This window comes from Balaenoptera physalus, assembly GCF_965194825.1.
Source record: "Balaenoptera physalus genome assembly, chromosome: 17".
Classification (NCBI taxonomy): domain Eukaryota; kingdom Metazoa; phylum Chordata; class Mammalia; order Artiodactyla; family Balaenopteridae; genus Balaenoptera; species Balaenoptera physalus.
In genome coordinates this window covers 76,607,908-76,620,470 of record NC_138895.1, presented here as the reverse complement: position 1 = coordinate 76,620,470, position 12,563 = coordinate 76,607,908, and the positions used below count along the sequence as shown (strand labels likewise).

The 12,563-nt window shown below is 45.6% G+C and overlaps 1 protein-coding gene across 1 annotated transcript in view; it reads left to right on the top strand.

Annotated features, from left to right (window-relative positions):
- KCNQ3 (potassium voltage-gated channel subfamily Q member 3) overlaps positions 1-12,563 on the top strand; it is a 308,256-nt gene that overhangs the window by 269,105 nt on the left and 26,588 nt on the right. The window contains 1 exon segment of the mRNA XM_082434076.1: positions 2,320-2,346. Within this exon segment, the coding sequence (XP_082290202.1) occupies positions 2,320-2,346 (27 nt within the window).

The following is a 12,563-nucleotide window of genomic DNA, read 5'->3' as shown; positions in this document are numbered from 1 at the left end:
CCATGCGGCAGATCTCTGCTGAGGTCAAGGTCAATGGCTGGGGGGGGGGGAGTGGGGAGGTGGGGGAGTTCTGATGCTGGAGGGGGGGACATGGAATCATTGTCCTGTAGCATGAGAAAGGAATGCAAGTGGTGCCTCTGATTCTTTTTTTAAATTGAAATATAGCTGATTTACAATATTGTGTTAGTTTCAGGTGTACAGCATAGTGACTCAGTTATATATTTTTTCAGATGATTTTCCATTGTAGGTTACTACAAGATCCTCCCTGTGCTATACAATAAATCCTTGTTGCTTATCTATTTTATGTATAGTAGGGTGTATCTGATAGTCCCATGCTCCTAATTTATCCCTGCCTTTAGCACCGCCCCCCACATTGCCCTCTGCTCCCATCCTGCCCTCGGCCCACTCCCTCACCTTCTCCTTCTCCTCTTTTTTTTTTGTTTTTTTTTTGTTTAAAGAGCTCCTGACTTATTTATTTATTTACCTTATTTTTTTGGCTGTGTTGGGTCTTTGTTTCTGTGCGAGGGCTTTCTCCAGTTGCGTGAGCGGGGGCCACTCTTTATCGCGGTGCACGGGCCTCTCACTGTCGCGGCCTCTCGTTGCGGAGCACAGGCTCCAGATGCGCAGGCTCAGTAGTTGTGGCTCACGGGCCTAGTTGCTCCACGGCATGTGGGATCGTCCCAGACCAGGGCTCGAACCCGTGTCCCCTGCATTGGCAGACAGACTCTCAACCGCTGCACCACCAGGGAAGCCCTTCCTTCTCCTCTTACTGCCGTCCCTACTTTTCCTGGAGCCAGAGACCCAGAGGATTCTAAAAAGTCAGAGCTTTTTCTGTCCACATGCCACAGGAGGGGAAATAGGCCCAGAGGATGTGTCCAGCTCAAAGCCACACTAGACCCACAGGCTGAGCTGACGCATGAACTAGAAATCCTTAACTCTCCAGCTGGTCCTTTTGCTCGTCTACCAAGACACCTCATATTCTGTCCCCATTTCTCCCACCCCTGGATCCCAACGATAGTCCAGGTATTCATTCAGTATTTCCTGTGCACTTACGAAGTGCCAGGGTATGGGGTGCTCAGGTTTTAGAGCTGAGAAAAGCAGAGGCTCTGCCCCCGCACGACCATGTAATTCTAAGACAATGTGATCCAGTCCAATTCCACATACGAAGATATAAGCTCAGCCTCAACCCTGGGAATTTAGATAGAAACACCAGGAGGAGCCCCTCCAGCTGGAACTTGAAGAGTAAGACCGTTCTAGGCAGAGCCTGAGCGAAGTCTCGGTTATGCATGTGTGTAGACTGCGTGTGGCCTCATGGTTAGAAGTGTGGGCTCTGGAGCCAGGTCACCTAGGTTTGAATCCTGACTCGGCTGCTTCCTGGCTGTGAGACCTTGAGCAATGGACTGAATCCCTCTGTGTCTCAGTTTTCTCATCAGGAAAATGGGGGTGATAATAATACTTACCTCATAGGGTTGCTAGTGATGATTAAATAAGTGAATCCATAAAAAGCACTTAAGGGTTTCCCTGGTGGCGCAGTGGTTGAGAATCCGCCTGCCAATGCAGGAGACACGGGTTCGAGCCCTGGCCTGGGAAGATCCCACATGCCGCGGAGCAACTAGGCCCGTGAGCCACAAGTACTGAGCGTGCGCGTCTGGAGCCTGTGCTCTGCAACAAGAGAGGCCGCGATAGTGAGAGGCCCGCGCACCGCAATGAAGAGTGGCCCCCACTTGCCGCAACTGGAGAAAGCCCTCGCACAGAAACGAAGACCCAACACAGCCAAAAATAAAAAAATAAAAATAAATAATTTAAAAAAAAAAATGGGAGAGTTCTTAAAAAAAAAAAAAAAAGCACTTAAAATAGTATCTGCCTACTAATTACCGCACAATAAATATTAGTGATGATGATGTCGACTGTAATGATGATGGTGGTGACAGAGTGATGGGGTGTGTGGCTGCTACGTTATGAAATTCCTGGTTTCCTGATCTGTCCCCACCGCTGAACAGATCGCCTGAACCCAGCACAAGGCGTGGGGCAGAGTAGGTGCTCAGCAACCATTTTGGGGATGAATAAATGAATGCATGGCTGAGAAGAACCTTGGAGTTCAGAGCCAGACCTGTTAGGTCACAGGAGGGGTCTGGGGTCTGGCTGGGGAAACCCATGTCATTCACTGGCTCTCCTCCACTTGCACCATCTTGTCCCAGAGCTCCACCCTGCTCCTTCATCTTCATCAAAGGGAAGCTTGGGGACAGATTTTGGGGAGACGGGGAGCTGTTGCCTGTAATTTATGCTGTGTTTATTTTTTTCTCCCCCGTCTCCTCACAGGAAAGAACAGCTGGATGCAGCAGCCAGGTATGTTTGTGATTGTGAAGCCTCTTCTTCCCACCATTGTGTCGGGACAGAGGGTCCAGTTGTGTACACTGTAGGGCCCCTGGGCAGTCATGCTGGTGGTGAGATAGAGTTTTGGGGTTCACTGCTGTTGCTGGCCGCCATTTTCCTCTGCCAATTTCATGTTAATTTACTCAAGAACAACTTAATTGTGATCATAGCAGCAGTCACACTTTGAGTGTTTCTCCTCTGTGCCTGGAGTCCTGCATGTGTTATCTCATGTGGTCCTCACATCCACAGTGAAAGATCGACTCTCGTGTCTTCATTTATGGATTGAGGAGACTGGGGCTCAGAGACGTTGAGTTACTCCGCCTGGGTCACACAGCTACTGAGGAGCAAGACCAAAATTCAAACTCAGGTCTGAATATTAAGACCATGTTATTTCCATTATATCTTGCTTCGTTCGCTTCTTGGGCTCACAGATGGTTCTTCGAAAAGTGAATCAAGACTATAATTCATGATCCCCAGTAAACCATGCTCGCTACAGGCTGCTGTAGAAGCAGGTTGAGCTTCTGCATAAGTCCTCTCTCTTCCTTTTGGTTCCCTTCGAGAAGATGTCACAGTATCAGGGAAACTATGGGCCCCACTTGAGATTGTAAAGGAAGACCATCTCTTGCAAACAGTTTAACTGTTTGTATACAAGTCATCCCTCTATATCCACAGGGGATTGTTTCCAGGACCCTCAAGGATACCAAAATCCGCAGATGCTCAAGTCCCTTATATAAAATGCCAAAGTATTTGCATATAACTTATGCGCATCCTTCTGTGTACTTTAAATCATCTCTAGATTAGTTATAATACCTAATACAATGCAAGTGCTATATCAATAGTTGTAAACACAACATAAATGCTCTGTAAATAGTTGCCCGTATGTGGCAAATCCAACTTTTGTGTTTTGAAACTTTCTGAAAAATTTTTTTCGAATATTTTTGATCCTCACTTGGCTGAACCTGTGAATGCGGAACTGCAGATATGGAAAGCCACCTGTATTTATAAATAGAAATAATTATAAATGTAAATATACATTATGTATATAATATAGATTTAAAGTATTACTGTTGACAAACTACCTGTAAAGCCTCTCAGTCAATCTCCTGGACACCAGCTCAGCTGTTGTCCTTCTAGAGCTGACAGATTGGGCAGAGGAGGTGATGGGACCCTAGACCATCTGTATGGGAACCACTTAACCCTGCCTGGAGGGAACAGACAGCACCAGTTAACTCACAGACAAAGACACAGTTTGGACTTTCTCCCTCCTTTATGCAGACTTTCAAATGGAGGGAGCATTTCTTGCTTGGAACCAGTCTGGACTCTAGGGGGCATCTGGGGAGATTGCAAAGGAGGGCTGACCACTGACAATGACAGTGTCAGGAGACATTTGCTAGAAGACCTGCAGCAGCTCATGCCTCACAGAGGCAGAGCGGGAAGACGCCTCAGAGATCCTCCTCTGGATGCTTTTACAGAAATGAGTCCCCCCCAAGAAGGTAGTCTCACCCCAACTTACAGAAATCATGAGCTCGAGGGGTTATGCAATCTCAGGACTCCCCATGGAGTTCTCTTCCCCCTCATCTCATGACCAATGGGGTTTTAAATCATGCAGGTGTTGACATTGCAAGTGAATTACTGCATTGACCTTTATATCCTTTTCTATGCAGACACGAACAGAATTTAGCCAAGTTGGAATGTATGTGCAAAATACCGCTGTGCACTGGACTGGGCACTTTGGTTTCATTTGGACTTAGATGCATTTTGCAGCTTTGCTGGCCATGCTTCTCCAGTTATTGAAAATGGGCTCTCTGAAATCTGCTCATCAACTTACTCGTGTCTCTGTCAAGAACTCTCCACTCTGCCAGGGGTACACACAGAGGGAACGTACATTCCATGATTTCTTGGGGTTAGAGTTGCTGGGTGTTTTCTGGCTCATCCTCTTCAGGAAGAGCTAGGTCAGTTACATAAGCCACTCAGCCTCCCTCATCCAGGCTCAGGGTGCAGCGCTTCTGATTTGAACAACAAATAGGTTTGGCTGATGGATTGGCAGGGGAGATGGCAGGTGTGATTGTGGCCGTGAAGCTTGGAGATGGTGCCGGAGATCTGGAGGAAGGATGGGTGAATTGTCGACAGAGGAATCAATTCTTTTACCGAAGAAGGCAGGGAGCAAGGAGACCAGAGAATGGTCAGCCATGTACGTGTGCATTAGATGAATACTTACTGGTATACCATCAGCTTCTTCAACAGGCTGTCTGCTAACTGGTGTTTCTATCTTACTTTATTGTTATTTCTAAATAGCCAGAATCAGATTTGGAGTTCATCTTTTTGACACCTTCTAACACAGGAGGCCCACACATCTGGTTGTCAGCCCAAGGAAAGAGTTATGTTCTCTTTAACTTAACAGCTCCTGGTTCTCTGTTGGGATAAGAAAGGGAACATTTTAGTCAGCTTGTTGGAAAGAGCTCATACCTGTAGTTGCTTATAAAGCTAGTGCGTGTTCCCACCACCCCCCTCAAAGGGTCAAGAGAGCTGAGCTTCTTTGGTCCCAAGGATGGGACTGTCTTGACTGATTTGCTTTTATGCAAGCTTGTTTGAGGAACAGAAGCCCCCTGACTTCCTACAATGGCTGGGAGGTTGGCTTTGATCACTGTTTGCTTCCTTCTCGGGATCTATAACTCTGAGAAGGAAGAGAGCCAACTTCCATTGTGGGCTTGGTAGGGGCTGAGCACTTTCCATAGATCGTCTTAATTAATTCTTGTAAAGATGGAGACAGTTGACAACCCACCGCCTCACCCCTTCTCACCTAGTTTAGATGCCCCACTCGTGGTGCCCTTACGTAGGACTCAGCACTTCCCCTAAGGAAGCGTTTACTTTATTCTTTTTTCTTTTTTAAAATTTATTTATTTATTTATTTTTGGCTGCGTTGGGTCTTCGTTGCTACGTGCGGGCTTTTCTCTAGTTGTGGCGCGCAGGGGCTACTCTTCATTGCGGTGTGTGGGCTTCTCATTGCGGTGGCTTCTCTTGTTGCGGAACATGGGCTTTAGGCGCGTGGGCTTCAGTAGTTGTGGCGCGCGGGCTTCAGTGGTTGTGGCTCGCGGGCTCTAGAGTGCAGGCTCAGTAGTTGTGGCGCACGGGCTTAGTTGCTCCGTGGCATGTGGGATCTTCCCGGACCAGGACTCGAACCCGTGTACCCTGCATTGGCAGGTGGGTTCTTAACCACTGCACCACCAGGGACGTCCCGCATTTACTTTATATACAGTCAAAACTTTTAAAATTCCCTCTTCCTCTCTACCCCGTGAGTTTGATAGGGCTAACACTGTGCCTGAAATGTAGGATGTACTCCATAAATTTGCTGAATGTATAAATGATTTAATGAAAGAGATATTGTACAATCATTTTCCTTAGGAGGAAATTGAGCTCAAGCGTTTATGTAACTTACACCTAAGCCAAGGACAGAAATAGCCAAGATGAGGATTTCAGATATAGGTCTATCCGACTGTATCAGACCGTGCAGGCTGAGTCCCACCACAACACAGGTGGTCATCATGCCCTCTTTGTCCTCCAGGAGAAAAGAGTGAGGTCAGTTAATCTAGCAGACTCTTGATCCTGGCGCTTGTTCTCTCTCGGCCAGGAACTCTTATCTCTTTGTTCCACTTGCTCCTTCACTTCATTTGAGACTCTGCCAAATGTCACCTCCTGAGATAGACCCTCCTTGCCTCTCCACCACACCCCAGGCTCTACCCCTTGACCCTGCTTCAGTTTCCTTGTTAGCACTGATGGTTACCTAATAGATGATGCATTTGTTTCTTGTCTGCCTTCTCCACTAGATCAAATGCCTCCAAGGGGCTAGACTCTGTCTGTTTTGCTCACTGCTTTTCTCCAGCACCTGAAACAGTGCCTAGAACAGAACCTGGCATGTGGTTGGCTTTAAGTAGATATTAATTTACTGAAAAAGTGGGTGGATGGGTAAATGGATGGATGGATGGATGGATGGACAAACCCTTTATTCCCCAAGTGTCAGAAACCCAACTTAAAGTACCTTGGACTCAGAAGGAAATACAATGGCTTTCATAGTCACCCATCAGGGAACCCCTGGGTGGGAAACAAGGAACAGGACCCTTCCATAATCTCTCTCTTCAACTCTTGTCTGTGCTTCTCTTTTTGGTTCCACTGTCTCAGCTGACTTTCTCCATACTGATAAGACTGTGGATGTTAGCAGCCCCAGGATCACATTTTTTCCTCTTTCTTCTGTCCACCTGTTCTTCACCCAAGTCTAGTTTGAAAGATCCCAGGGAAGCATTTAGATTGGCCCAATTTGGGTCACATGGTCACACCTTGGTCTCTGTGGCTCAGAGAGTAAGAAGTTAGTAAGAGTGACCAAACTCTAGGTCATGTTTCCACCAGTTAGGATGGGTGGGTGTAGGTTCAAGGTACTGTGTTTGGCAGCCCCCATGAGAGTCACTTGGTTGAAGATGGGAGATCTGTTCTCCAATAGAATAGGGTTCTTTTTCCCAAAGAATAGGGGGTGACACATAGAGCAGACAGACATGATAGATGCCCATGACAGGCATAAATTCTACTCATAACTTTTCAAATTCCTAAAAATAATATTGCATTAAAGAACATCAACACTAAAACATACTGAGCCTCGTTTATTTTATAGAATATACCAGAGAAGACTTCAGTATTTTGCGTTAGGGATGTCATTTTGAACATCAATTATAACTATTCAGTAGAAGTGCAGCAGTGCTGATAATTAGGTTTTTGATAGAAACCAGCATTATTTTTTTAACATCTTTATTGGAGTATAATTGCTTTGCAATGGTGTGTTTGTTAGTTTCTGCTTTATAACAAAGTGAATCAGCTATACATACAAGCAGCTTATGCAGCTCAATATCAAAAAAACAACCCAATCCAAAAATGGGCAGAAGACCTAAATAGACATTTCTCCAAAAAAGACATACAGATGGCCAACAAACACATGAAAGAATGCTCAACATCATTAATCGTTAGAGAAATGCAAATCAAAACTACAATGAGGTATCACCTCATACCAGTCAGAATGGCCATCATCAGAAAATCTACAAACAATAAATGCTGGAGAGGGTGTGGAGAAAAGGGAACCCTCTTGCACTACTGGTGGGAATGTAAATTGATACAGCCACTATGGAGAACAGTATGGAGGTTCCTTAAAAAACTAAAAATAAGAAACCAGCATTTTTTGAATTTGCAGAACAGGTAACTGTGTTGACGATAACTGCTTGCCTGGGCCCAATTCCTCACTTGGTGTTTTCAAACGATTCAATACGAACAGCAGCCTTCAGGTTTCTTCTCCTCTGTATCAGTCTTTGGAGAGGGAAGAAATTTATCCCATGCATCTTTATCTCCTATCTCATTATTATGTCCTTCCCATTGCAAACCTGTCCACCTTAGTAAAGGATCATTCTTTGGATCAAAGAATTCAAGTTATGATAACCTTTATTTATAAAGAATGCCTACTGTTTGCCAGCTACAGTTCTAAGCACATCTAGCCCCTCCTAGCCACCCCAGAAGGTAGGTAGTATTTTTAATCCCCATTTTACAGATGAGAAAACTGAGGCTCAACGAGGTAAGTGACTTGCACAAGGTCATACAGCTAATAAAGTAGCAAGAGCAGGACTTGGATCCAGCTGGTCTGGCTCCATAGTTCGTGGTCCCAACCACTCTGCTGGTCCTCACAGTTGTTGGGAACAGTCACATAATCAGTCACTGCAGGTGTCCGCTTTTGTGTGTTGTTTTCTTCTACGCTTTCTCGGCTCACGTAGCTGGAGTCCCAGCCGTGCGAGGGGGCTGTGCAGGCAGGGAAAGGCATAGACCCAGAGTCTTCTACGGCATCAAGGAGTGTTTAGTCAGACCTTGTAATTCACATTTTTCCTTCTCCCTGTGACGTCAGCCACATGAGTTTCATCTCACAGTGTGATGGATGATGTTGGCAATAAACCTTCCATGCCCTGGAATCAATGACTATTAAAGGTGTACAAGAATTTAGAGATCAATTAATCTAATCCCCCAGTTTTACTGATGAGAAAATTATTACCCAGAGCAAAATAAGAGCCTTGGACACAATCCCATAGCTATATGTATTTTCTCCTGCCATCCAGACCCTGCAGCACTGCTCCCAGGCTGCAGAGTAACTGAGATTTGGACCAGTTTTAATCTCAGAGTGATCCCTGGCATGTCCTAAGGACTTAGTCTCAATTTTTTTTTAATATTGGGGGTTGCCTATTTATAACACCCTTTTCTCTCTGAATTATGAACTAGTTGAGACATAGAGGAGACAGGGAAGGATTGAAATATAGGCTACATTTGCTGGGTGAAGCAGGATTGGCTCTGGGGCAGCAGTGAGCTTTGTAACACTTCACGGTAAGTCTGACCTTGGGACCAGCACACGCGCAGAGCAGAGACTCTCCCAGCCAGCCACCTGGGGCCATGGCCTATCTGACCCTGTGGGTCACTGAGAGCAGGAGAGAGAGACCATTCGTGACCTTGAATACAGTGCTGACCTTTAGTATGGAAGCCTACCCAATCAAGAAAATGGGCCCAGTGGCGATTACACACTCAGTATAACCCAGTCAGATAACTCACCTCCTGCCATGGGGAAAAGCCAGTAGAAGGCTAGAGGTTTATTAGTTCTTCTAAGAGTGTGGAAATCCCATTTTTATGATGTTGCCAAAATACAGGAAAGGGTGGTTCTCCCTCCCCTTCATGTAGCCTCCTCACTACCAATGAGCACATCATTCCTTAGCACACGAGGATGTGTCACGGGCTCTGACTTGGCTCCATCCGTCTGAAAACAGTGCACGTGTATCTACTAAGCCCTCATTGTCTGCTGTGTTAGTTTCCCGCAGCCGCCACAGGAAAGTATCACAAGCTGGGTGACTGAAATCAACAGAAATGTATTCTCTCACTGTTCTGGAGGCTGGACGTCCAAACTTAAAGTGTCATCAGGCCGTGCTCCTTGGAAGGCTCTGGGGAGAATCCTTCCTTGCTCCTTCCTCGCATGTGGTGGTTGCTGGTACTCCTTGGCATCCCTTGACCTTGTAACCCATCACCTCCATTCTCTGCCTCCATCTAAACATAGGCTTCTTCCTTCTGGGTATGTTCATGTCTCTGTAGCCAAACCTCCCTCTCCTTTCAATTACGAAGACATTACTCTTTGAATTAAGTGCCCACCCTACTCCAGTAGGAGCTAATCTTAACTTGAGTACATTGGCCAAGACTCTATTTCCAAGTAAGGTCACAATCACAGGTATCAGATGAGGGCTTGAACATAGCTTTTGCAGGGGGACATTCAACTCTCTACATTTGCAAAAGGTAAATGTGATGGATCTGCATGTGGTGGGAAGCTGTCTGAGCAGACCTAGAATACGTGATTTTGAGATGGACGTTTATGAGAGCTAGATTTCAGTGTCCCCCATGCAGATGAAGGTGCCGGGGCTCAGCAAGGGGAAACAACATGCACAGGGGCTGAGATCTGATCCTCTGTGTGCCCGGCTCCCTCCAGATCTGTGGTCCTCTCTCCTCTTGAACAAGGGACCAAAAATAACCAGGTGGTAGAATTAGGAGATAGTCATAGCAATAGGGGCTGAGACAGACTCCAGAGTTAGACTATCAGACTTCAAAAACTGGCTGCTCTGCTTATTAGCTGTGTGATCTTGAGCAACTTACGCAACCTCTCTGTGTCCTCATGTCCTTATATGTGGAAGGGGATAATAATAGTACTAACCTCATAGGCTGCCTGGAATGATGCCTGTGGTCCAACAGAAGTAAATGCTCACTAGAGATTAGTTCTGCTCATTTGGTATATTATTCATCCACGAGATTTGGATACATGGGAAAAATAATTCTTTTAGGAAACCAACACAGAAAAATATATAGTTTCTCACTCTTGCATCAGTGTGTGAGTCTGCGTGTCCTTGGAGCACCAGCTGCAAAAGTTCTGGAATCGTGCTCATAGATTTCCAGACATACTGGATCAGAGAAAAACAATAGATCCTTGAGCTCAGCAGAGCTAACTTTGCAAACCTGTCCAGATGAGAGTGAACCAGATCAATATATCAGGGTTATTTTAAAATCACAATGTTCTTCCTACAGCCCAGGAGTCAGTCCTATCATGACCCTACCTCCTGGTCCCTGCTTTATCCACCGTTTTCCTTCCTCAGCCCAGACAGTCCGTTAAGAACCACCAGCCCCCTGGCCCTTGGCTGCCTCATCGCTAGAAGGCAGAAGTCGGACCAAGGGATTCCTAAGCCACTTCCTGTGTGTTGTGAGTTTATGGCCACAGTAGCAGAATTGGTCCCACATTGTTTTGCCACATTAGACAATGTGAGTTACAGGCCACTTGGAAGATTTTTTGACTGTATGATTTGGGCACATTGCCAAAGCTTTGTGCCTCAGTTTTCCCATCTATATAATGGTTATAGTAAGAATACCTACCTCCTAGGGCTATTGTAAGGATTAGGTGTGAATAGAGCCTTAACCTGGCAAATACTACGTAAGGTTTGCTTTTATTATTATTACTGTCATTATCCTGATCGACACCCACATTTCTGGGTTTTCTGTGCCGAGGATCTTTTCCACATGCTGTAAGGCCAGCTTAGGAGTCAGATCAACATAGGTTTGAATCTTAGCTTGGCAATGGTTTTCCCCTCCCTCCCTTCCTTCCTTCCTTCCTTCCTTCCATAACCCAAGCATTAAGAGCCCTGCTTTGCCTCAGGCCCTAGAGATTCCCAGGGAATTGGGACTCACAGTGAAAGGAGAAGGCACTCACAGTCTGATGGGGGAGTTGGATATGTCAACCAGAAAAGAACAATGTAGTGTGGAGGGTGCTGGTATGGGGATATTACAGACACAGGAGTACAGAGAAGGAGAGCAGAAGAAGGGAAATCTAAGTTCTACCTGGAACAACACATCAGGAGAGGATCCCTGAGGCGCTTTCCCTTGACTTGACTGTTAAGGGCTGAGTGGCTTTACACGGGGCTGAGGGAGGGATTAGGGCTCTAATTTTGTTCCTTCCCTCCTTCATTCTTTCATCCTTCAGACTTAACAAGCATTGAGTCCCTAGGCCTGTCATCTTTCCGTGGGCCATCTATTTCTGTATGAGAAATCCCTAGAAACGCCAACTCGTTAGGTCAGTAAACAACAGCACGCAGATACCCCGAGAAAAATGTGCAAAATGCCTAAACAAATGAGTCTTCATTTCTCTACAGAGGAATTTATGTCGTAGCTAGAAACAAAGGATTTGAGTTCTCCTAGCTCCACCGTGAAGTACCAGGATGCTGACGACCACTCCATGTTCATTGTCATCTAATTCCCAATTAAGATTTCTCATTTTAATGAAAAAGAAACATAGGCGAGATAGCAACTTTCATTCATAGTTTTTTTCTCAGAGAGACAAACAGGGCACCAAAGCCTCAAAGGTTTGGCACGTGGATGGTGACAGATTTTTATTCTCTCTGTGCTTTCCCTGCCTTTTCCAGGGTAGACCGTGGTGCTAAAGGAGCCTTCTAAAAGGGGGCTGCTGATCTTGTGTAGGGCTCTACCTTTCCCATGTGTAAAGATGGAAGGAAGAAAGAATGCAAAAGAGAAGGGACAAAATTAGGGCTTTAACTCCCGTAGGTGGGATTGGCTGCTCTGTGCGGGTTACCCAGTTTGTGCTCATTGAGCTGAACAAACAGAACAAGACAGATTGACCATTTCTTCAAAAGACTGTTCTCTTGGCTGCAGTGACACTGTACTCTTGGTTTATCCATCATCCATCATCCATCCATCATCCGTCCATCTGTCCATCCACCCATCCATCATTCATAATACATCATCTGTCATCCATCCATCCGTCATCTATCATCCATCCATCATCATCCATCTGTTCATCCATCCATCCACCTATTCAATGAATATTTATTAAGACCCTCCTGTGTACCAGAAGCCCTTTTAGGGAATATAGCTATGAATAAGAAAGATAAGGTCCCCAACTATTTATTTGACAGGATGCCTCCCAGTCTTCCTAAAAGTAACTTGTCCCAAGCTCAAATTTTGTTCTTTTGTTTTTTAAAAAACATTTTTAGCTTATCCAGGACACACATGTCCAACAAAGATGGCATAAGGAGGCAGAGAATATAGTCAAGTTGGTCCCAAACAAAGTTGTCTACTAA